Source organism: Xiphophorus hellerii, chromosome 11 (genome assembly GCF_003331165.1).
Source record: "Xiphophorus hellerii strain 12219 chromosome 11, Xiphophorus_hellerii-4.1, whole genome shotgun sequence".
In the NCBI taxonomy this organism is placed as follows: Eukaryota; Metazoa; Chordata; class Actinopteri; order Cyprinodontiformes; family Poeciliidae; genus Xiphophorus; species Xiphophorus hellerii.
In genome coordinates, this window is record NC_045682.1 from 15803182 (window position 1) to 15826208 (window position 23027).

The window sequence follows — 23027 nt, forward strand, 5'->3', positions numbered from 1 at the left end:
TCTTTCACCAGTGGCTTTCTCTTCCAATCTCCATCAGAGTCATATTTGTGGAATGTCATACAAATGGTTGTTCTGTCAAATGATTCTTCCACCAGAGCTTTCAATCTATTTAGCTCCCCTAGTGTTAGCAATGAGCCTCTTATCTACTTTTCGGATAAATTCTCTCCCTAATCTGTGCGTCTGTTTTAGTATCAGTGACGTGCTCAACTCTTGAGATTTTGTCTCCTAAGCTAACCCTGCTGCTAACATCTCCAAGAACCTTATTGCTCACCTGTCAAGTGTGTTCCTTAGTCTTCAAGAGCCTGAATGATACATAAAACCCTGTAACAAAACTGAGATTAAATTTTACACGGGTACACTCTATTTACTAGATAGGTCATTATGAAGATAATTAATTGTCCTGAATCTTAATTCAGAATATCAGACAGAAGGGGATGAATACATTTGCAGGATGAACTATTTAGAAATTTCATTTGTAAAAAAAAATTAAAAAAATGCCATGTATGATTTCAAAATGTGAACCACTTCAAAGTGTATAACAATTTTTCCAAAGACTTGTCAATAGTACCATTCACACGCACACCCCCGCACACGCCCACACACAGAATAAAATTCACATATTTTTTAGACTTTTCTGCCACCATGTTATATTCAGTTTGCGCAGCAAACACCTTAGACAAGAGAGACAAGTAGCTGATCAATTGACTTACACAACAGAAGAGCTACGAGGAAATAGACAAGTGTTATCACCCTTAAGGCTGATTGGTAAACGTGTTAGCAATGGGGGTTCATATAATGCATGTCTGGACAGGAATATGGCAGCAGGGGTCCAGAGCTAAACAGAGCTTTCCCAGTTAACTGAGCTTCAGTCACAAGAGATATTTTCTGCCCTCCCCCTCTGCCCACCATTCCACAGAGGCCTTGAGTTGTCACAGAGCCCCACTGTGCTGTCTCGGAGACCTGTTTTCACACACAGGGGATATAACACTGCACCAGTAGGTGTGGGTGGGTGGGTGTACTTGAAATGCCATTATCCATTACTATCAAACCATGAAGCCTTTATCAGTGGCAACTGAACACAAAAGTAGATCGAAACACAACGTGAGACCAATTGCTTGTGGATTAACAGCTCTATGAAAAATTATTTTCATTATCATTAAGCTGAAAAGACAACAATTTTGCCAGAAATGTGAATAAATCTTACCTTCTTCCATGGTGCGTGCCGTCATGGACTCGCTGTCCGCCCCCTGGAACTCATTGAAATACGGTCGCACCTTGATCTCATAGACGATGCCTTTGTTCAGACCAGCGAGTGTTACGTCCCTCTCCGAGGCAATCCTCATGTCCTGGATCTGCCAGGGCCCGGGGGAGGGCAGCCCAGAAGTTTGTCGGTACAGAACCCGATAACCTTGAATAAACTGGGATGGGTTTTCCACCTTTAGGCAGGGATAGAAGGGAATCGGCAGTCATCCGAATGCTTATTTACTTAGAAAGAGAGACAAAAACTCATAAATTATGTGTATGCATTTGCTTTTTAAAAAAAAAAAAAATCTAATGTTCTTACTTAATTCATCACATTACAAATACAGTTTAATATGTATGTCATTGGGATTGCATGAGACAAACCAAAACAAAACACCATATAATTGTGAAGTGATAGACATCTCAAAACATTGAGATGCATTCTTTTATTTTTGCTCCGGAACTTCAGATTCTTTGAGCCACTCTTACATAAATTAAGGTTGGTGGAGGACTTGCCAGTTCTTTAACAAACCTGTGAAGGCTTCCCAGGTCTTTATATAAAATTACACATAGGAGGATTTTTATACTAATTAGAAACTTATTAAAGTCATTGGGTATCAGAACAAAGGCTGTACATGCATGGCACGCCTTTAACAAATGTATTTGTATGAAAACTTCCCTCCTCTTCAGACGTTATGCACTATATTGCATTGATCTACGACATTAAATGTCAATTAAATTATTTAAATTTGTGGCTATAATTGACAAACTGTGGACAACCGCATAATCTTCTTCCTCAGAAAAACATGAACTTTTTCTAGCATATCCCCAGAATGACCCTGTGGGTAAGAAATGGTTGAGTTGAGATTGGACCTGTGATCTAATAAGTATGAAATGAGAAAAACCAGCAGGAAACTGGGCCAGTGACACTATTTTCATCCTGTGTAACAGAATGCCAAATTAAAGTTATTAGATATACAATATTAGAAATTGGAAAAACAGTAAATTTATGCATGCAGTCCTTCTCTCCGGAGTTTTATTGCATTCAGCAAAAGTGAGTTTTTTTGTTTTGTTTTTTTTCTAAATGAGGCCAAATCTATCCTGGCTCATATCCGGCTTCGACAATCAAACCTGTGGTGGTAATTAATATGCTAGTTCTTATCAAAAATGGACAAAGATCAAACGCTTGTGTTGTCATTCTGTTTCAAAAATCTAGTTTATCACACATGGATGCCATTTTTGGAAAGCATTAGGTAACAGTCTGGTTCCAACCTATCTGAAGTGTACTACTTTGGAAGGTGCCATAGAGGCCCTGCCAGCAGAGTAAAATATTATTTCCTGGATAAAGTGTTGCCTGCAGACTGCACTCAAAGGTGGGGCATGCAATTCCTAATGGTGATGTATTTAGCCTGAACACAAACATTAGTCTTTATTTTAGCTTCACCTCAATCTAATTTAAACAGCAGGTGTTCACACTGAATGTGTACCAGTAATGTCATTCTTGCATGTGCCAACTTGCTCGAAACACATAGGCACACAAAAGCAGAAAGCTTAAGCCGGTTTTCGATACATTATCAAAGAGGGATAAAATGCACAACTTTAAGCTTTTTCCCTAATTTTACATATTCTCACCGTCCACGTGACCTGCACGGAAGTGGAGCTAAGGACCACAGGATTATGCATGTTGACCACAACATCTCCCAGCTCCTTCTGCACACGACGATGGTCTACTCCTTGCACTGTGGGACTAATGTCTGAGGGAGAGAAAAAAAGAGATGTAGCCACATAGGTCAAAGATAATTAACACAAATGATTTATTGCAGTTCGGTCTTATCTCCTCACCTTGTGTCCGGACAGGCTCAGACATTGGGCTTGGATCCCCGAGTCCTTGAGCATTTACAGCTCGTATGATGAACAGGTACACAGTGTTTGGTCGTAGGTCCTTGACAGTAAACTCGGTGGTCTTCACATGGTCGGCCACTGTTTGCCAGCTATTACTCACAGACTGACTGTAATAAAGAATGAATCAAATTTAACACCCAATAGACTACTGCCTATGTGCCTTGTGTTTCTGTTGCTGAGGAAGATAGGTTGCCTCAGGCTCCAGCATTTCTTTGCATCTAATAATGTGGCATGCATAATTTGATCTCCCGGTAAGTCAGAAGAGCATAGATTTTTCGGACGTATGCACCACTGCTATGGAATTCCATGCAAGTGCTCCTCAAATGTTGCTACAAAGTTCCAAAAATAACATGACTTACAGACACTCCATCTGCACTGATACGGATTCACTAATCTCACCATGTCAAATCCAAATATAGACATAATGGGAATGTCCAACACTATCATAATGTTCAGGAAGGAGATGGCTCCTGTGTCCCAGAGATAGGTTTTGGTCAACAATCTGTATATCTACCCCAAACACATGAGAATTTCCTCACTTTTACATTGCAGACTTGTTTTGATAGAAACCGCCCTGGCTTGCTTGAATTCCCCACAGAGACCCCTTACATCTGCTGTTGCCATGAAAGTTTGGGTCACTAAGTGTTGCTCGTGGGCATAGGTCACAGACATACCCGAAAGCCTCAATGACATAGGAGGACACTGGGGAACCCGCCTCTGGTCCCGGTTCCCATGACAATGAGATACTGCTCTTGGTAACGTCAGTGACCTCTGGCTTGGAGGGCGGGCCCGGGAGGGCAGTTGTGTTGTGCGACATGAAATCCATGAGGTCAGTGGAGTCTGAGGAAGGAAGAGAGGCTGAATTAATAACTCTTAAACTCAAAGGGAAGGCTATGCTTTATACGCCTCAAACTTTTTCACAATTTGTTGGATTACAACAATGAACTTCACTACATTCGATTGGGATTTTGTCATAGACCAACAGAAAGTTGTGCTGAATTGTAAAGTAGAAGGAAAATGATTTATGGTTTTATTTTTTTTGTTTTAGAAATAGCTGAAAAGTGTGGCGTGAAACTGTACTGTGCACATCTAAAGAATTTGAACTCCATTCACTATGATGGAAGTTGAAATATTTCACAAAGAAAAAGATAGCAAAACTTTAGTCTGTTGATGAGCAAAGCTGGTATGAAACACGCCCCTCCAAACACTTACAACTTTATTTGAATATTGCAGCAAATTGCTCTGCAAAGTACTTACAAAAGTATTTGAATACATACACTTTTCAGATTTCCTTTTTCAAAAAAAAAAAAATCTAAAAACCATGTATTTTCTTTTCACGTTTCAATTATGCATTACATGGTGTTAAGCCTGCCACATAAAATGCCTTTAAAAACAAAGGTTTATGGGTGTAAAGTGTCAAAACGTGACAAAAGTTCAAGAAGTATAAATACGCTTCCAAGGTACTGCAGCAGTGTGTTAATCTGTCAGATGAGATATTCCCACAGACCTTTGACATCCAAGTAGGCACTCCAAGATGTTTCTCCACTGGAGCTGGTAGCAACACAGGTGTAGAGTCCGGAGTCAGACAGCTATGAAAGCCACATTATGATATTATTAATGATATTATTATTATTCAGCTCATATTTAATGTCCTACATGACAGTCTAATTCTAGCGTTGCAACACAGCATTAAAAAAGCAAACGGTTGGAAGACAGCACCACCGATTAAATTCACCCCATAAATATTTTCCACAGATCCATGTCACACATGATACTGGCTTCAAGTTTGTTCTCTGTCCCTGTGTTCAGCTGAGTGCAACAGCCTTTGTAACTGTGATCCCTGATGGCTTTTACAAGCTCCTGCGTCAGTCTGGGTTTTTGAAGGAGGCTTGCTGCTAGCACTACAGTAAAAACGCATTAACCTTCCCTGGCCTGCATTTGGCACGGGGAAATCTGTAGAGTGGATAAGTGGAAACTTTACCATTGGCCAATGAAAAAAAAAGAGAGAGATGCCATTAAAAGCTCACATTAATTTTCTTAATTGATTTTCTCCAATAATGGTCACATGCCATTCCCATAACCATCAACATTCCCATATCCACTGCTGACACAGGAAATGAGAAATACGATGAAATTTTTTTTTCTTTAATACCGGCAACATTTAGGGAGACTTGCGTCACTCCTCTACCTCCTTCTCCCAAAAGAAGGAAGAAGTGACATAAGAATGGTGCTTTAATATGACACTGTGTGCAGCAGATTCTTCATTATACCACCACCTTCAGGCTCAACTCACCAGTTCCTGTACCCTAGTCCTTGAGTCAAACTGCTGCCTCAGAGATTTAAACCAAAAAGCAGCGTTTAACGACTTATAAAAATCAATACTTGCTATTCATCTTTTAAAAGCAAGCTGACTGCACTTGTCCTCTTGAATTACGCTCGGCTGAGATCACCTGACAAACAAACAAATCTCCCTTTATTCTTCAAAGTTCAGCATTGGATTCGATGCACAAATATAGCAATAATAATAATCCTGATTTTTTTGTTCCTCTGGTGGCTTTTGATTGTGAATTAAGATAATACTCAAGCTTGTGATAATGTAAAGCATTTCATATTTTGATGGGACACATCAGCATTTTCGCTTTGACAGTTTCATGGAGCTTTTAGATGTTGTCGTCAACAGCAGCGTTTTTCTCCCACCATGTGCTCCATCCAATCACAAGCACTTTTGAAAGTCCCTATTTTCCAGATGGTTTCGACGGAGGACTTCTGAGATTGTTCCGTCTAACAACCCATCTGCTGCATCAGGTTAGAGGACCTGACAGAACCACTTCTGGGTGAAACTTGTTTTCCTGCAATTATGTTTAACACTTCAGGTTTGACAAACTGAAAGGGATGCTTGTGAAAGCATCATGCTCCCCAGCCAAATGCTTTCTATAAAACGGTTTAACCCAGAGTCAGTGAGACTAAATGATAAGTTATCTCTTATAATTTCTGCTTTATACTAGGGATTTGTCAAAATTAGGGGTGAAATCAAATATCAAGACACACGATCTTGTAATTTTAAAAAAACACAACATTTTAGGTAAAGTTTGACAATGCACTTGTTAGTTGCTGTTAGGATATGAGCAGCATCTGGTGATATAAACAAGCTAGAAGGTCACTGTAGTTTTAAATCTGAAAAACTGAAATATGTAGAATGATCAAACCTGAACTGGACAATTCTACCCTGAACATATATTCCCTAAAATAAAGTTTCAGATTTCAATGTTCCAGAATATTGGTTGCAGTGACTACTTTCTTGATATGTGAAAATGAATCGGCATACAATGATCTACATATTGACTAGACTAACTAGATTTTAATATTACTTTGAGCTGTTTGAATAGCAAATTGATGCATAGTTGAAAAGGTGTGATTTTATCCTGTAGAGGTTCTTTACAAAGCTGCAAAAGTATGACATTGCAAAGAGGCAAAAGCACAAGCACTGTTTTAAGGGCTGTGAACAAAACAATAAGTAGTGTCAAAGAAAACATAAGCTACAATTATTTTGGGGAAAATCCACTCTAACCCACCCTTGTGTTCTGGATCTGAAGGCTGCCGTGCTCAAGTAAGGAAAACCGTGGGTCTTGTCCAAGCAGATTTGCCCCATTCTTCCTCCAGGTGACTGTCGGCTCTGGATCTCCTGAGGCCTGGCACTGGAGGATGGACACGCCTCCTAGAGCTTGCGTTTGGTTGGACGGGCCCTGCCGGATGATGGGTGGTGGGCGGCCCTTGGAGGCTGATGGCAAAAGGCGATTTCAAACAGTGTTATTCAAATTCTTTCTTACCACTGTTATTTGGTTTTCACAGAGCAAAACAACAGCTTGCTTTTCTAACTACTTGTTACGGTTCTGGAAAAGGTAGCTGACCTTCTCACAAGGTGTTAATTTGCAGCTGCAATAATTACATCAGCGGCTGCACATCCTACATGTTAGCGTCTAGTCTGATGGATTTGTTGTGAGGGGAAGTGACTGTTTTGCACAGCCTTTCTGCATCAGGGTGGTGTACTCATGGCACTGCATCACACACCTTTGAGCTTTAATTACTAGGTGAGGATTAACGATGCTTCACCCGTGGTGCTAATTACCATGGCTTCTTTATAACACCTCTCACACATTCATGCCTGTCCTCCCTCATCCTACTGCGTGACTCATGGCTGCACTTCCTTCCCCCTGAAAAAAGCCCCCCTCCATTCGCTAGCAAACACAGATAAAACTAAACTCTGAATTAGCATGCCAAGCCAAACAATGAGGCACTTCTTTTAAAGCTTTTTTTTTTAGGGCTTGTTATATCATGCAGGATACAGCCTTTGGACTTTGAAACAGTAATTTCTGGAGTGCCGAATCTCTCTCTTAGCCTCGTAACTACTCCTTGCTTCCAATTTCCTCACCACTGTTATCAAGTGAGTCTCCATTCACAGAAGAGTGTACAGCATGCTCCCGAAGTCTTTTCCTTTATCACAAGTCCCACAGCACAATGAGCCAGACAGCATTTCAAGCAGAATATCAGGTACAAGTAAGTACAGCATAATGTTCTAGAAGGGAAGTCATGTACGACTCTTACAGAAGATTAATAGTTTGGTTTTATGTAAAGAGTTGCTTAAAAATGACACTATGCTGAGAATGTGCTGATATGTTAAAGGTTTCAGTCATTTCTGGATAAGAGTGAGACCGCAGGTTTCAACTGGAAGAAGGTGGACAGGTCTACTGTAATGTGGACACTGTTGCAGACTTCCAGAATAAACATCTGGAAAAAAAAAAACTGACCTCTTGAATTTCCAGTCCATCTACTATTCGATATACAATAAATGTTATGAGATATGGATCGGGAACAAAAGAATTGATGATGGACGGACAGCTGGATGGATGGAGAGAGATTTTGAAAATTTTGTATCCCTTTTTCACTGGGAGCAAGCACATACTTTCCTTTTTCAATCATAAGATTGGCCTTTGCTGGAAAAAAAGGAACATTTCCATGAAAATATCCTGTCTGTAAGGCAACTCATCATCATCCCAAGTGATTGAAGAGCAAACTACGATATTAAAGTCTTGCTCTTTTTCAAGGGGCACTTCTGTATCGAAATGAGTCATTTTGTCCAGCTTTAACCACCAAAGTAATAAAATGTTTCTGTCAGAAGTAACTCTCACACCCTAGAATCTTTGTTTCTGCTTTTTTTTCACTTAATACCACACATGTAAAGCATTAACACCCATATTTTTGTCCACATACACATCTCTTTGCTTTTGCATGACGTGATGATTGAGTGGCTTTATGAACGTAAGCTATTTTTGGTACAAAGATGCTGAACATATGAGTAACTGCATATTTTAATCTAGCCAAATACCATTATTTGAAGTTTAAAGTGATTTTGTCAGATACAAATTCAATTCAGTAATAAATATTGCATATTTGCACCTTTGAAAACTTTTTATCCACATGTAAACCCTGTTGTATGATGCTCCACATGATAATCTTAAATAATTCCACAAATGGAATTCTGCAAGCTTCCAAAATCCCCCAGGCCTCAAGCCAACACTCTCTCCGTCTCTGTTTACACCCATCTGTCAAAGACGTTTCTCCCATCGCTCACATTTTACACCTAACATTTTGATATTGATCCATCTCCTCTGAGTGACAGAACAGAAGTCATTCTGACTCCAAAAAAACCCCAACAAAAACAAAACACTTCAACAGATGTTAATTTAATAATGTGTGGGCGAAAAAAAGAAGAAAAAAAAAGCCAAGAAACAAATGAAATGAGGAGAGGAAACAACTTCCAGCTGCCAGCAGCTGAGCACTTAATGCTGACATTAAAGCTTTGATAAAAATATAAAAAATAAAAAAATGTAAAGTGTCTCTTCACAAAGCAGACATTTTTTTCCTGTTTTAAACTGTTTCTGCCTTTTAATTTTTCCATCATAGAGGGTTGGAGGTGAAAAGATGATTGAGGGTGACTGGCTTTTAGAACTTAAGAGATCTTTGTCAGGAAACTACAAGTGTGGGCAGATGCTGCTGTTCACTGTCTGCCAAGCTGCAAGCTTATGTGTTTGTGTTTCTCATGAAATGAAAGCACCAAAGGGATCACAGGTGAAGCTAGACCAACATCAAACACACACTCCATTTATAATGCAAGTAGCTAGTGTGGTGCTAGAGTTTCATCAATATTGCTGAAGTAAAGAAACCTCGACCTAATCAGTGGCTCGGGATTAAATTGGGCACTACTCCAGCAGTAGATCGCATAACTAAAAATTTGTGCTCTAAAAGTAGACATTTTCTTTTCCTGTAAATGAGGACGGTGTGCATGTGCTACTGCGTCCCGCCTTACCGTCTGCTACCTCCAGCTGGGCCTTGGCCATGATGCTGCCTGCCACTGTGAGGGCTTGGCAGATGTAGTAGCCTGCATCTGAGCGTTGTACAGATGATATGGTCAGCTCTCCATTCACAGACACAGACACTCGGTCGTCCCCCTGTGCTGGTTGATTGGGAAACAGCAGATCCTACAGAAATAAACGTTTGGAATAAATGTAAATTGAGATTAGATGTTTTCTTTCTTTTTTTTTTTTTTTACTGATGTGTGATTTTTCACTAAAGCAATAATATATTATAAAAAAAACATGTATTGACAGATACATACTATTTTATTATGAAAGATTCAGCTGCACTGGAAAACGTCAAAGAAAACCAAGTCATATTACTGAACTATTAAGTAGCATGATTCAGTTTCTATATACTGTAGTTGATAGTGTAAAAATGTCACAACCAGTTAAACCATTTGGTTTCTTATTCTGATGTACATTGGTGTCAAAGTTTCAGATGTTCTTCTTTAAGACATTTTTTTTAAATCCATTTGGATGACAATGGAAAGAAAGTAATAAGTGCTACAATTAGAACATGTCTGCAGTACCTGATATTCTAAAATGTTATGTGCAATCTTGTTGAATAAAGGGGGTCAATGTTTCTTTTGCTTGGTTAGAATTACAGTTTCTCACCAAAGTACTGCTCCTGCTGTGATAACCTGCACTTATGACCATGAAATTGAGGCATCAGGGCTCTGTGCCTCTGCACCCCAGGCGGACCAACTGATGGACAGGAAAGGACATTAGCCTGCTTTCATTATGTCTAATGACGCTAATGCAGCACATGACATTGTCTCTCGCAAAGTGAATTGGCTCGTCAGACAGGCGTGGATTGATAATAAATGACCACTTCATTATATATATGTGGAACAGAACCACATTCTGTTCTGACCTGGGTTGATCCTTTTAGTCGAAGCCGCTTCCTTTTTAATCCAAACATTTTAGCTAAAGCGCTAGGTCTTTATGGACGTCAGTTTGTGCACCAACGGTTGAAGCAAAGAGAAATGTTCCACATATTCTGAAAGTTGAAATCAGTGAGAGTGAGAGGTTTAATGCTTATGTTTTGGTAAGTCTGATTAAAGTCACGTCATGTACTTACATAGGTAACATTTGTTAATCTCTTCATTTATATGATCTATTCCTTTATTTATAGTGTATTTAACTGAATTTTAAGATATTTTGTTTCAGCTGTATAGGAAGACAGGATATCATGGTAAAAAATGCTCCAGCATCACTTTTCTACACCTTTGACCCTCAAGCATTCACAATTTGATCAACAGATAAAATGGGCTGGCACAGATTTTTCCACCCCATGAATGCTGCAGGTTTCATATGTGATGTATAGCTCACATGTGGACATCATGGCATCAACACAACTCAAATTCTGTAACAATGATGTTAAAACAACATTATTCAGTTTCATACTATTGACTGAAAACACCTGGCTGACAGAACCTTGCAAGCAGAAGTTGAAATGGAATTCAAATTTTCCAAATATAAATTACTAAGCAAAACATTTTCTGACCATTTGGTGGTATTAAGGTTTCATTGAAATGTCATTGTTAGATGATCAGCTGATATCTGAAATTGCAAAGAAAAGAAATTATGGTGACGTCACAGCAAAAGTAATGCACCTTATCCTGACACAGCAGCATATTTTGGGATTAGGGATTTAATTTCGCACCCTTGGTCCCAATACACCCACTATCAAAAATCAAGCTGCGGCAATAGAGATACTTCAATACATGACCAGACCTGATTACAAAATCCCCCAAAGTCTGATCACACATTAAAGTCTAAGTAGTGTATTTTACATTGATTTAAATAAATCTAATGTGTGTTTACATTATACAGCTTGTGTAATTTTAAATCACATGTTGATATAAAATGATTCCCAATCAGTGTTTTGAATTTTCTTATTCTGTATAGATGACCACTCTAATACTTCTACATAAGAGACGAGCCAACTTGGTCAAAATGCCAAAGAGTTAAAACTGCTAATTTTAGGAATTTATTAAAGCTACAAAAGATCACAAATTGTGTTTTATGGAATCTTCATTTAATATTTGTGATGCCATTCCTTTTTTGACAAATGAAAGAGTTCTTGATATTGAGATATACTGTAACTAATCTAAGTTAGTCCAGATGCCACAAAAACAGTGGCCCTATGCCACAATTTCAAAATCGGGGCCATTTTCTGCATTGTATTCTTACACCACATATTAAGCCTAAAGATGTGATGAGTCAAATACTATCATAGAATGAGTCAAATATTATCAAAGAAGGTCCAAAGTTAATATTTTCTACTCAAATATTTAGAATTTTTTGTAAAATGCAGAAGAAAACGTTGTTACCCTGTTGACCCTGAACAAACCTAAGTTAAGTCTTCAGCCCTTGGAAGACAAGTCAAAGTCTGTAGAAGACAAGTCTAAGTCAAGCTTTTAAACTTGACAAGTCTAAGTAAAGTATGAAAGCTTTATTTTTGCAACTCAAGTGCCAACCTCTTCAAATTGCTCACCTTGCTGCCTTCTCTTTGCCAGAAAACTGTTGGCTGAGGTTTGCCTCTGGTCACACAGGGAAAGGTAGCGGTCCGTCCCTGAGCCACAATCTGGTCCCGAGGTCGCACCACAAACTGAGGTGCTTCTGAGTTTGAAAATTAACAAAAAAAAAAAAAACATAAAAAGGCAATGTATTCTAGTAGACTTCTCATTACTGTTAGACTATATCATTAGTATGTGTATCTCTACTAGATGAAGAGCTGAAAGCTAAAGGATTTCATGCACTGGGTGTTTTCTTTTCATTGAACTAGTTCTTATTTCTACTAGTCAAACAAGCCACTAAAATGTCATAAATTTTCAAACTTCATCTCTATTGTAGTGTTTGAACTACAGCACGTCAATCACACCTGAACCCACATATTGGAAGAATTCAGAATATACATAATAAGTTTTCCAGTGGAAGTCAGACGTTGATACAGAGCAGATATGCATGTCTAAAAAATACTTGATGACTGTGCTTGTGGAATGCAACAAGAGCTCATGCATACTGAACATGTCTGTGATTGAAAAACAAAAAAAAGAAATAAAATAAGCACATGCACAATGGGATCACCTCTTACTTACCAACGGGGCGAGCTGGTGACACAACAATGGTGTGGGTGACATTGACACGCAACACAGAGAGAAGGAAAGCAGAGGAGCAGAACAGAGGGACAGGAAAAGAAAGAAATGAAAATCAGAAATGAATGAAATGGAGCTGGGTTTCCATCCATGAAGCTCAGGGACAAGAAGGGTAACTCTGTCACCAAAGCAGGGGATGGCATGGAGTCTAACCCTCATAGCAATACAAAAACCCACAATCCAAAATTTATTTTAAAAAAATACATGAATGCAGTTGAAAGATCTGTTTGATAACCAAACAGATATGCAGCATGTGATACAGACCTAGAACAAAGGAGATTTAAAGACCAATAAATAAAATCAAACCAACTGAATAGAGATTTTCAATATTTATATTTAGTATGAGCTGATACAAGACTGCCATGGTAGAAAAAAGCAATGGTTTGAGTGAATCGCTGAATTCACCCCATAAATATGCTTTCTGCTGTTAAAATAATATTTTAAATAATTTAATTAGTATTAATAATAGTGAAATTAAAGATATATGAGTTTTTATCACATCATGTATTTATTTATGTTTAAACACATACTTATGTAAACACTTTCTAAATTTAATAGTTGTGTTCAAGTCAATAAGGCACCAAATATTTTACTTTTTGACATTATGCTTTTCATATAACAACACAATAACAAATGGATCATTTAACCCATATCATAAAGTTAATTAGTTAATTTATTATTATGTACCATTTTCTCAGATAGTCACCCTTAAGAAATAGTTTGTTGAATAATTCAAGTTGTTTTGAAATTGTTAACTCTTAGACCCTTCATGTATGTTGGTACAGGGACCCAAACAATGTGTAATTACAGTCACTACATACTACGACTGTCTCAAGCAGATACATGGGGTCACTGACATTAATGGCTTTTTAAAAATGATTGACATTGGGAATACCTTACAAAACTAAGCTCCAAAATTGCATTGGAATATTATGTTAATAGCCAAACTATCAATAAGTCATATCAAAACATGAGAGTAAACATGCTATTGTTAGCCTGGCAACTTACAGTATCTAGAAAAAACAAAAAAAGAATTGTCATCTGTGACTTTCTTGAAAGCCTTAGCTGTATGTGTGGAGTCAGAAACAAATTATGAATCAAAAAAGAAATAGAATGTTTTGCAAGTTTTGAGAGACATATTGTCACCTTTCTAAAAAAAAATGGCCTAAGTCATTTTTTGCTAAAAGTAATTTTGGTAAAATAAAAAAATAAACAATTACGACCTCTTTTTTGCCAAAAGATGAATTAGGCAAAAAAAACAACAAAAAAAAAAACACTTCAGGCAAAAAATTACTTAGGCTATTATTACAGAAAGATGACAATATTACAAATGTCTTCCAGAAGCTCTTGTTGCGACAAGATACTTGTCATTTTTCAAGACAAAAATATCAGGAAATGGTTGTGCCCTTTGCCACACATGAGAGCACCAGCAGTTACCCACCTCTGATGGTCAAGTAGGCCGAGGCCTCGGCTTTACCCACACGGTTCTCTGCTACGCACGTAAATGTCCCCTGATCGCTAACAGATGCCTTTTTTATCCTCAGCAGGGAGTCCTCTCTGTCATATCTGATGTCATACCTGGAGAAGAGGTGTTAGACGTTAAACATTACAAGTGTAATACAAATAAAGATTCTAAAGCATGTAAATACAAATTCAAAAGTTATTTCTGTGATGCAAATCAGCAAAACAAACATTGCGGTGTGTAAACTTGTGTGTGTGATGTTTTGCATGGAAGCTCTAAAAAGGAAGTGTCATTTTTTTGATAGAATAACAACAGACTTTCTCAGGCAATTGCTAGGGATGGGATGAAAAGAAGAGCAATTAAACTCAGAGATGAAGGCGCAGAAAAATGAAAGGAGCTTTCAGTTAGAACGCTGATTGTTCGACTATTTCAATATTCATAAAGACGCACAGCCCACACTGTAGTGTGGGTTGCTGGCGTGTTCATGAGAGTGTGTGTCTCTGCGACAGAGAGAGAGAGAAGAAGAGTAAGAGAGAGAGGGAGGCACAGACAACAGTCTGACAGTAAGGGAGTGGCACAGTCTGACAAACTGAATGTGATGATTGGGCCAAGCAGTAAAACATAACTAATTCATAGAGATGTTCCATGTTTTTGAGTGTATCCATCAGCGAAGCAAACGTGAGACGGCAGCAGCGCAGTTAAGACTGAGAGAACCATCTCAGCCATCTGAGTTTAGATAAGCGTCTCGAAGGGCCAAGAGACGAAATGAGTAGGGGAGCAAGGAGTTAGGTCTCCCTCTCTTGGGTCCCCTTTGGCATGAAAGATCTTGTGAAATTGTCTAGCCAGCCATGCTGATTCAAAGATGGAAGACAAGTCAGGCAGAGAAATGGTACAGAGAGTGAGAAAAAGTCACATTCGAGAAAGATGTTCCAAAAGGGTGTGGGCAGAATATCGATGTGGGGGATGAGTTGGTGGGGGTAGTTATGGAAGTCCGTCCAGAGTCTGGTGAGGACTCCATTCACAGCGCATTCTCTGACCCAGATACATATGTCCCAGGAGGCTGGTAGGTTTTGGAAAAGAATGAAAGAAGTGAAAGGAGGAAAGTGAGGGAAACTGGTTCTAGAAATAGGGCATAGTTTACAGTCAGAGGGTATAACCTAGGTTGGTAGGCAGGCTGCCAGACAGAGAGCTGAGTAATAGTCATCTTAAACATACCAGCCATGACATTATTACTAATAATTGCTCAAATAAAAAACATTCACCACTCTGTTGTAGTGGCGCCCTCCTACAAAGTATTCTCTTCTTTGTAGGAGAATATAAGCAACATGTTAAAGGTAAACAGGAAAATTAAAACAGGTAAGATAGTGAAAAACAGAATAAGACAGTCTATTGGTGCAAAATTCTTCAAAGGAGTCAGAAAAAAGGAAAATTTGTTAAACGGCAGCTAGGAAACAATCACTTTGCTGTGTGAAGATGAAGTATGGCGTCCACTTTATATTAAATACAGTACTTGTATATTACTAAATTTTAATAATGGTCTGACAGAATAGCCAGAGATAACAAAGCATCACAGTTTATTCTATGTGCTGCTCCGTTGACCACTACTGCCTTGCTTTTATATCCAAAAGTTTTTACAACATCCCTGAACAATTGGAGGATATAACCTGGTATTTTGTTTCAGTTTTGCAGCTTGTTGTACATTGTTAGTTACTGTGATGGGTTCCACCATCATGAACCCTTTTATTGAACAAATATGTTAGCAAAATCTGGATAAACTAACAGCGTAACAGAGCACCCTGCCAGCAACTGGCATATGTTTTCAAAAGGTTTAATTGCCTTTAAAAACATGTCTCAATTTGGTCAACAAAGTAATAGAAATAGACGTTGATGGTTCATAGACACGGCACATATTTCCATTTCAGTTAAGATATTCAATTATACATCGCTGTTTCTTTAATGAATTTTCTATTGATTTCCTGAGCAAGGCAGGTAACATGTGACTGCAGCGTGGTCCATACATCAAATAATAAGAACTGTTTCTAATAAGAAAGAGAAAACCACTCAATATTAGGAGGGTGGTCATAATATTATGGCTGCTCAGTGTATTTAATGTTACCCACTGTTAGGGATTAACCCCACAAAGTCCAACAATGACTTTAAATTATTACTATCCAATCCATCTGTAAGAGTGTTTAGTGATAAATTCTGCAGTAAATTCTGATATCAGTTGTGTGTGTTCTTACACTGGATTGCATCATGCTGTACTGTAGAGGCCTCATGTGGTTCGAATTACACGAGCATCCACACATCACCTCCAAGACACACCCATTTCTCAAACCTTTGTGTGTTATTTGAGCAGAAAATATGCTGCTAATTGAAATGTTTGACATGCATTTTTGAATACTGAATTTTAAGTATCCTTTTTTAATTGCCCTACTAGTTAGAAGTGCTTAAATGTTCTTATTTTCACAGCTGCAGCACACACTGACAGATGTGCTTATTATGGACTGCACACATTCACTCCCAGTCCTCACCTGCCACGAGGAACATCCACATCCTCTTTTTTCCAGCGCAGAGCAGGCGGTGGGTCACCATGGACCTGACATCTGAACTCCACACTCTCATCAACTAGAACCACCTGGTTCACAGGGCGCTGCATAAATGCTGGTCTTTCTAAATGAGGATCGCATACAGCGTAGGTATTAATTAGGCAAAGGGGTTAAATATTGTTGGTGCATCGAGAGCCAGTTAATATTTCTGCACTTTGCTGGTTTTTAAATTCTGCACCGAGTGTAGAAGAGATTTCCTACCATATACTGAAAGTTGTGCTTTTTCACTTTCCCTTTCTCCAACCATGTTAGAGGCCACACACACATATATCCCTGAATCGCTCTTCTTAGTATTTGAAATGGTCAGCTTTCCACCTCGGACCTGAAGAAGAAAAAATTAGCTATCCACTTTAAAGCAAAATATGTCAAACTGCAACAAATTATTAACGTAAATGTAAGGTTAACATGCAATTTTTCATGAAACAACAAACAAGATGATTGACATGTTTCTACAATGTTTTTTTTTTTTTTTTTTAGGTTAGCATCATAACTTCACATTTTATTCTTCTTTGTTGTTACTACCATGTCCTTTTTTTGGAAAATGAACCTACCATGACCCTGTCATCTTTGAGATCCAGTTGAGTTTTGTCTCTTCGCCAGAATACGGTCGGTTCAGGATGCCCGCGCGGAGGCTGACACTCAAAATTCGCAGTTTCCCCAACCGCCACCACCACGTCCTGCGGGTTCTGACGGAAGTCATCTCGCAACACTAGAATCAAAAGCAAATGTAACACAGAATTATATTATAAATATGATGATGTATGATTTCTTTAAATATTTTACTTCCTCCAGCTGGTTTGGAAATCAAAAAGTCACTCTTACAATAAGTGGTCTGTATTTCACAGTTTTCTAAAATAGAGGTTGAAGACTGCAAAGTGCAAGTGCATATAGCAGAAAGATAAGAGAAAGATATAATTCACATCAAGAGAAATATCAAAAATAAAACTTTTAAGTCCACCTACAGGCTAAGTAGCAAGTTCCTACAATTTTGATTAAACATTTCAAAATTAAAAGAAAAAAACAAATACATTGACATTTGACTTAGCTTTATTGGTCAAAGTTTATAAGTTTTTAGTTTGTAATGTATATGTAAAAAAAATCAGTAAAGAATTCACCATTAAAAAATAAAATAAAAGCTTCATATTTTATACAACCACACAAGGTGGCCTCTCCATTTTTTTGGAGAAAAATCCCCACAGTTTCTTACTCTTTAACTATAAATTAGTTTCCTTTAGTTTGAGTTTATTGAATGTAGTGTAATAAAAGAAGAAACAAAGTTATATACAAAGAAATAAATTTGTAACAACCTTCAACGTTACAAACAATGCAGATGTAAAAGACAAAAGACATATTTTCTACATAATTTATGTGGCTGCCTCAGAAGCTTAGCAAAAAAGAAAAAAATAAATGTTCTGGTTAAGAATAATGCCTGATTTTCATGTAATAAGTATGAGTAAAAAAATCCTTGCATGTAATCTCTGCTTTGGTAAATATAAGCAGCTTGTGGTCAGTGAAAATATTTATGAGCCAGTGATGTCATGTTTTAAAACCTTAAATACTAGCATCAACTCATGGGTATAAGAAGGTTCACTGTGGGCCGCAAACTGAAGGCTGTCCATAATAAAAGTACTGCAAAAAACTTTCAGTGATGAGATTGAAAGAAGTCAGTTGTTCCAATGAAATCGCTAGTTTGGTTGAGTCTGTTTTTCTGATGAAACCTTGGAAAGACAAAGCAGAGCCTGTCCTTTTGCAGCAGACACGGCATCAGGCCTTGGACTCCTGAAAATGCATTTGCAATACTCCGCATACAAATTTGAAAAGAAAGTCCTAACTGATTGCTGACTAAGGGTATCAACTGGATCAAACAGTCCTTCATAAAGACTTGTGAAATTGCAGAAAGGCCTGATTTAGGAGCAAGGGTGCACACATTTCAAAACATCTCAGTGATAGCAACAAATTTCAGATATGTGTTCCAGCACAATTATAGTACCTGTTTTGAAATATATATATATATATACAGTATATATGGAAACTCCTTCATTACTCTCTGCAAGGAATCCACACCAACTGGAAGGAAGACAACGACTATTTTATATAAAAATAAAACTCTCAAAGCCAAGTGTGGGTAAAATATAACACTATTCCATGTTTATCTCACATCTACACACTTTTTAGTTCATTAGAATTCCATTTTGAACAGTTTTATCATTCCCAAGTCAACATTTTCATTTATCTAAGAATATCTGCATCTTATTTTCATTATTCCAACAGTATGTGTCAAATAATTACCGCGCAAGCCAAGAGAACGCATCCTGACCAGATGTATGAGGTAGTTAAGGTGACGTTAAAAGGAAAAATCTTCAAAGTCCATAACGCTGTCAGAACTGTTAAACAAATATCTGTTTAAAAGCTGCCGCCGCTTTAAGTAGCTGCAGGAAAGACTGCACTGTACGCCGTCATTGGGATTAGGTTTAAAAATAGAGATTGTACGTTGGATCCTGCAATGATTTGTAACTTCTTTGCATTAATAGCTTGTGACATGTTGTTTTTGCAAAAAGCCTTGCTGTAGGCCCGTTTTAAATAATAAAGAGCAGTGTGTGACATCAATCATAGCCACAAAAATAAAATACCAATGCGTCTTACCTTTTCTCATCAAAGAGCAATGGGCTTCTGCATAAAAACATTAGCCGTAGACTGTCATTTCTGCTTTAACGTATGAGGAATTAATGAAAACTGGGAGAGATTAATTATATCTCACTGTAAGTGATAGTTTGTAAAACTCCAAGCAGCATAAACTTGCATGGTGCTCAGTCTGCCTTTTATCCTCATTAATGCCATAAGCTGTTCTGTAGATATACTGTAGCATGAATTCCAAGTCCCTGAGGACACCTCGAGTGAAAAGGAAATAGGGAAGCAGCCAGTGGCCCTTTGGCCCAGCTGTCGATCACATCCCGCAGTAAATGAGCCTCAGTTGCAACACTACTTTGGCACAGACATATGCCTGGTTGGCTGTCATGTTGTAGTGTACGCTTAGTGACCCATTCCATGCAGGCAACGTTGCATCCGTCCAGGCACACAACAGCATTGCTTGTCCCCGTGTTGACAATGCTTTTCTAAATCGTGTCCCGGGAGGCTTTAAAACTCAGACGTAAACAGGGGAAACTTGAAAACTAGATAATTGGGTACATGAAGTGTAAAGACATTGACAGAGAAGTAAGTGAAAACTTAAAAAACAAAAAATGTCATTTGAACATTTCTGATGAGCATAGAGGGAGAACAGAAAGAAACTTATTTCTGGATTTATTTGAAGTATATGTCACAGAGCGACACGGTGTGGTGTAGATTTGTGGTTTTGAAGGAATATAAAGAATGTTTTTTCCACATTTTTGACAAACACAAATCTGAAAACTGTGGTGTGCATTTGTATTCAGTAGCTATGAGTAAATTCTAAGACTACAACTAAGGTTTTTTTTGGATATCTAGAGAATTGTTGTCCATTTTCTTTGAATGCATTTTAACAGATACAGTACAGACCAAAAGTTTGGACACACCTTCTCATTGAATTCAATGAGAAAGGTGTGTCCAAACTTTTGGACTGTACTGTATTTCTACATGTTCTCCATTGGATGTGGATCTTTCTTTCACCAATGTTTTTCTTCTTTCAGTTCTTCCATAAAGATCAGAGTTGTGGAGGACAGGAGGAATGGTTTCCCTCAACAGAGTCTCCCGTCTGTGCTCTGGAACTCCACAGCTCCTCTACAGTGAACATGGCATCTTGGCTGTTGCTCTGATTACAGCTGTCCTGTCATTAGGTGGATGGTCACTTGGGGTAGATTTTCAGGTACATTGTAAATCCTTTCCAAACTGTGCAATTTTCCTTCCATATTTCAGTTATCTACTTTGTGTTGTCTACCACATGGCATCTTATTAAAATACATAATGGTGGCTGTTATGTGACAAAATGTAAATGGGTTCAGTGTGTATATGGCTGCTGAAATGCTGGCTTGATGTTGCAAATGCATATTTAAATTAAAATATTCCAGAAATTCTCAGTCTGTTTGGCAAATTATATTCATGGCAATGCTTAGATATTACCAACTTTCACAACAATGTGGAATCACTAAAACATTTGGGGGTTTATTTTGTTTCTAATAATAATTTGGTTGCTTTATGATGGAGTGTGCCGAATCATGTCCGTGTAAATTGGAAGTGAATTACTTGTTACATGCAATTTCTTCTTAATAGGCTGCTGTCAATTTAAAAGGCTGTGAAAGCGTGGTCAAATACATCAGCGCTGCTGGTAGTCTGGCAGTGATTTATTCAGTCCTGACAGTATGTATGAATGGCCACCGTCCTACCGCCTTCCATGCTGTAGTGGGTGTTCCCTTTTCCCTGCCTGATCTCGCTAAGAGGCCTGTGCGGCGTTCTGTGGGTGGCACATATGATGGCATGCGAGACATGGGGTGGAGGTGCTGGTGTTCTAATCTGTTTTTCTCAAATGAGGAACCCCCGCAGAGGCAGCAGTAATGTGTAGTCTGTTGTCTGGTGGTAATTATTTCAGATGCTGTGCCTGCCACCGCTGCCTAATGCTGTTTGATTGAGTACTGCTCAATTATTCAAACAAGGCATTCAGGGGTCTCACCCATTTGCCAGTTACATTTATCAAATCAGAAGGAGAATAATTTGTAAATGGGCTTCATTTCATGGAACAATAGGTGGTAAAAATATGTGACAAGGTGGCAGTCTGTGAAAACAAATAACTATACAGAGACTCATTACATGATCAGAAGAGGGTATATATATGGTAAAAAAATTGGATACATTTTGTGCAACGTATCTCATCAAGCATCCTTGAAAGAAGAAAAGAAACAAAGAGGCATTGTTTCTGTTATACAACTACATTTTACATGACTGTCAATTTAAATGATTACAAACTGAAGATTAGGAGAAAGCAGAATGCAGACGTATGCTAGCATCTATCACTACTGGAGATCTGAATTCTACATAAATAATATGCTGATAATCATGAAAGTACTGCTGAATATCATGCAACTGTGAGCAACCTCTAAGTGTAACCTCACATTTTTTACAATTAAAAATCTGAAAAATGAGGGGCACATTAAGTCCTCTCAATTACTTTGCACAACCATGATATATCTTACTGCATATTGAAGGTTGTACTGTTTAAAGTTGAATCTCTGCCCCAAAGAACTTGGTTTTCAATCAATTAATAAACATGTTGACAGACACATTTTGGACTAGTACTTATATCTATATGTTGCCTGAAGGACACATTTACACGTCTGTCTCTGGTTCTTTTATTGTGATTCAATAACATTAATAATTTAACATTTGTAACAAAGTCCGAAACATTGAGTGGTCAAATCTGTGGCCTGGAATATTCTGCTAAGAATTAGTTGTGCTCCTTCTCGTACCATCCCCTCTTTGTAAAGACATTTGGCTAGACATTTTGTACAAAGAGCTGCAGGACGAATATTAACATTTTTTTACCATAATTTTAGTCATGGTGTCTCTTGATTTCCTTTTCTTACATCATTTGTAGGTCAAAATTACAATTTGTCCCAAATTCATACAAAAGTGACAGTCTCCTGCTGTGTTAACATGCAGTTTATTAGCATGTGGACATGCAATTATATTTCCATTTTCTTGAAAAAGGACATTTCCTAATTTCACCACAGGTTCTGTATGCTCACCCACTCTCAAAAGACCACTGATTATCATCTAATAGCTAGATTTCCGCCGTTTCAATAAAAACAACGATGCTCCTGTAGATTCCATCATGTTTGAAATAATCCTTTTATACTATTTCATAACGTACAACATGTAAGATGAAGAGTTTTAATAACAAATTCACTATAGTCATTCAGAAAATAGCCATTATATTTCCTAGGGGAACCATTCAGACACGCCATCAACAGTGTTAAGATGAACAATTCTGATTATGAAGTCAAATTTCCATTTGCATAACATCAGGAGGTTTAATACCCACTGCATGCACCTGCTTCATAAGCAGTGAATGTTCTAGTCTGAATGGCATCCTGGAAAAGCCCCTCCTACTGCTACCCCCCTTACAGACAAAGACAGGCAGACAAATATAGATAGATAGAAAACACAAAAGTTAAAAACCTGAGTTGCTTATAGCTTAAGTTTTCAATATTTGTGATTGTAGTAATATGCTTGAGATAAATGCTAGATTTCGCTGCACCTGAGGTCTCTC

General features: G+C 38.0%; 1 protein-coding gene across 1 annotated transcript in view; it reads right to left on the minus strand.

The window, feature by feature from the left end:
* LOC116728562 (roundabout homolog 2-like) overlaps positions 1-23027 on the minus strand; it is a 92667-nt gene that overhangs the window by 24991 nt on the left and 44649 nt on the right. The window contains 13 exon segments of the mRNA XM_032576780.1: positions 1205-1436; positions 2875-2996; positions 3085-3251; positions 3819-3984; positions 4652-4733; positions 6717-6922; positions 9509-9680; positions 12058-12182; positions 12662-12673; positions 14160-14296; positions 16715-16853; positions 16991-17111; positions 17341-17498. Coding sequence (XP_032432671.1) covers positions 1205-1436; positions 2875-2996; positions 3085-3251; positions 3819-3984; positions 4652-4733; positions 6717-6922; positions 9509-9680; positions 12058-12182; positions 12662-12673; positions 14160-14296; positions 16715-16853; positions 16991-17111; positions 17341-17498 — 1839 coding nt within the window.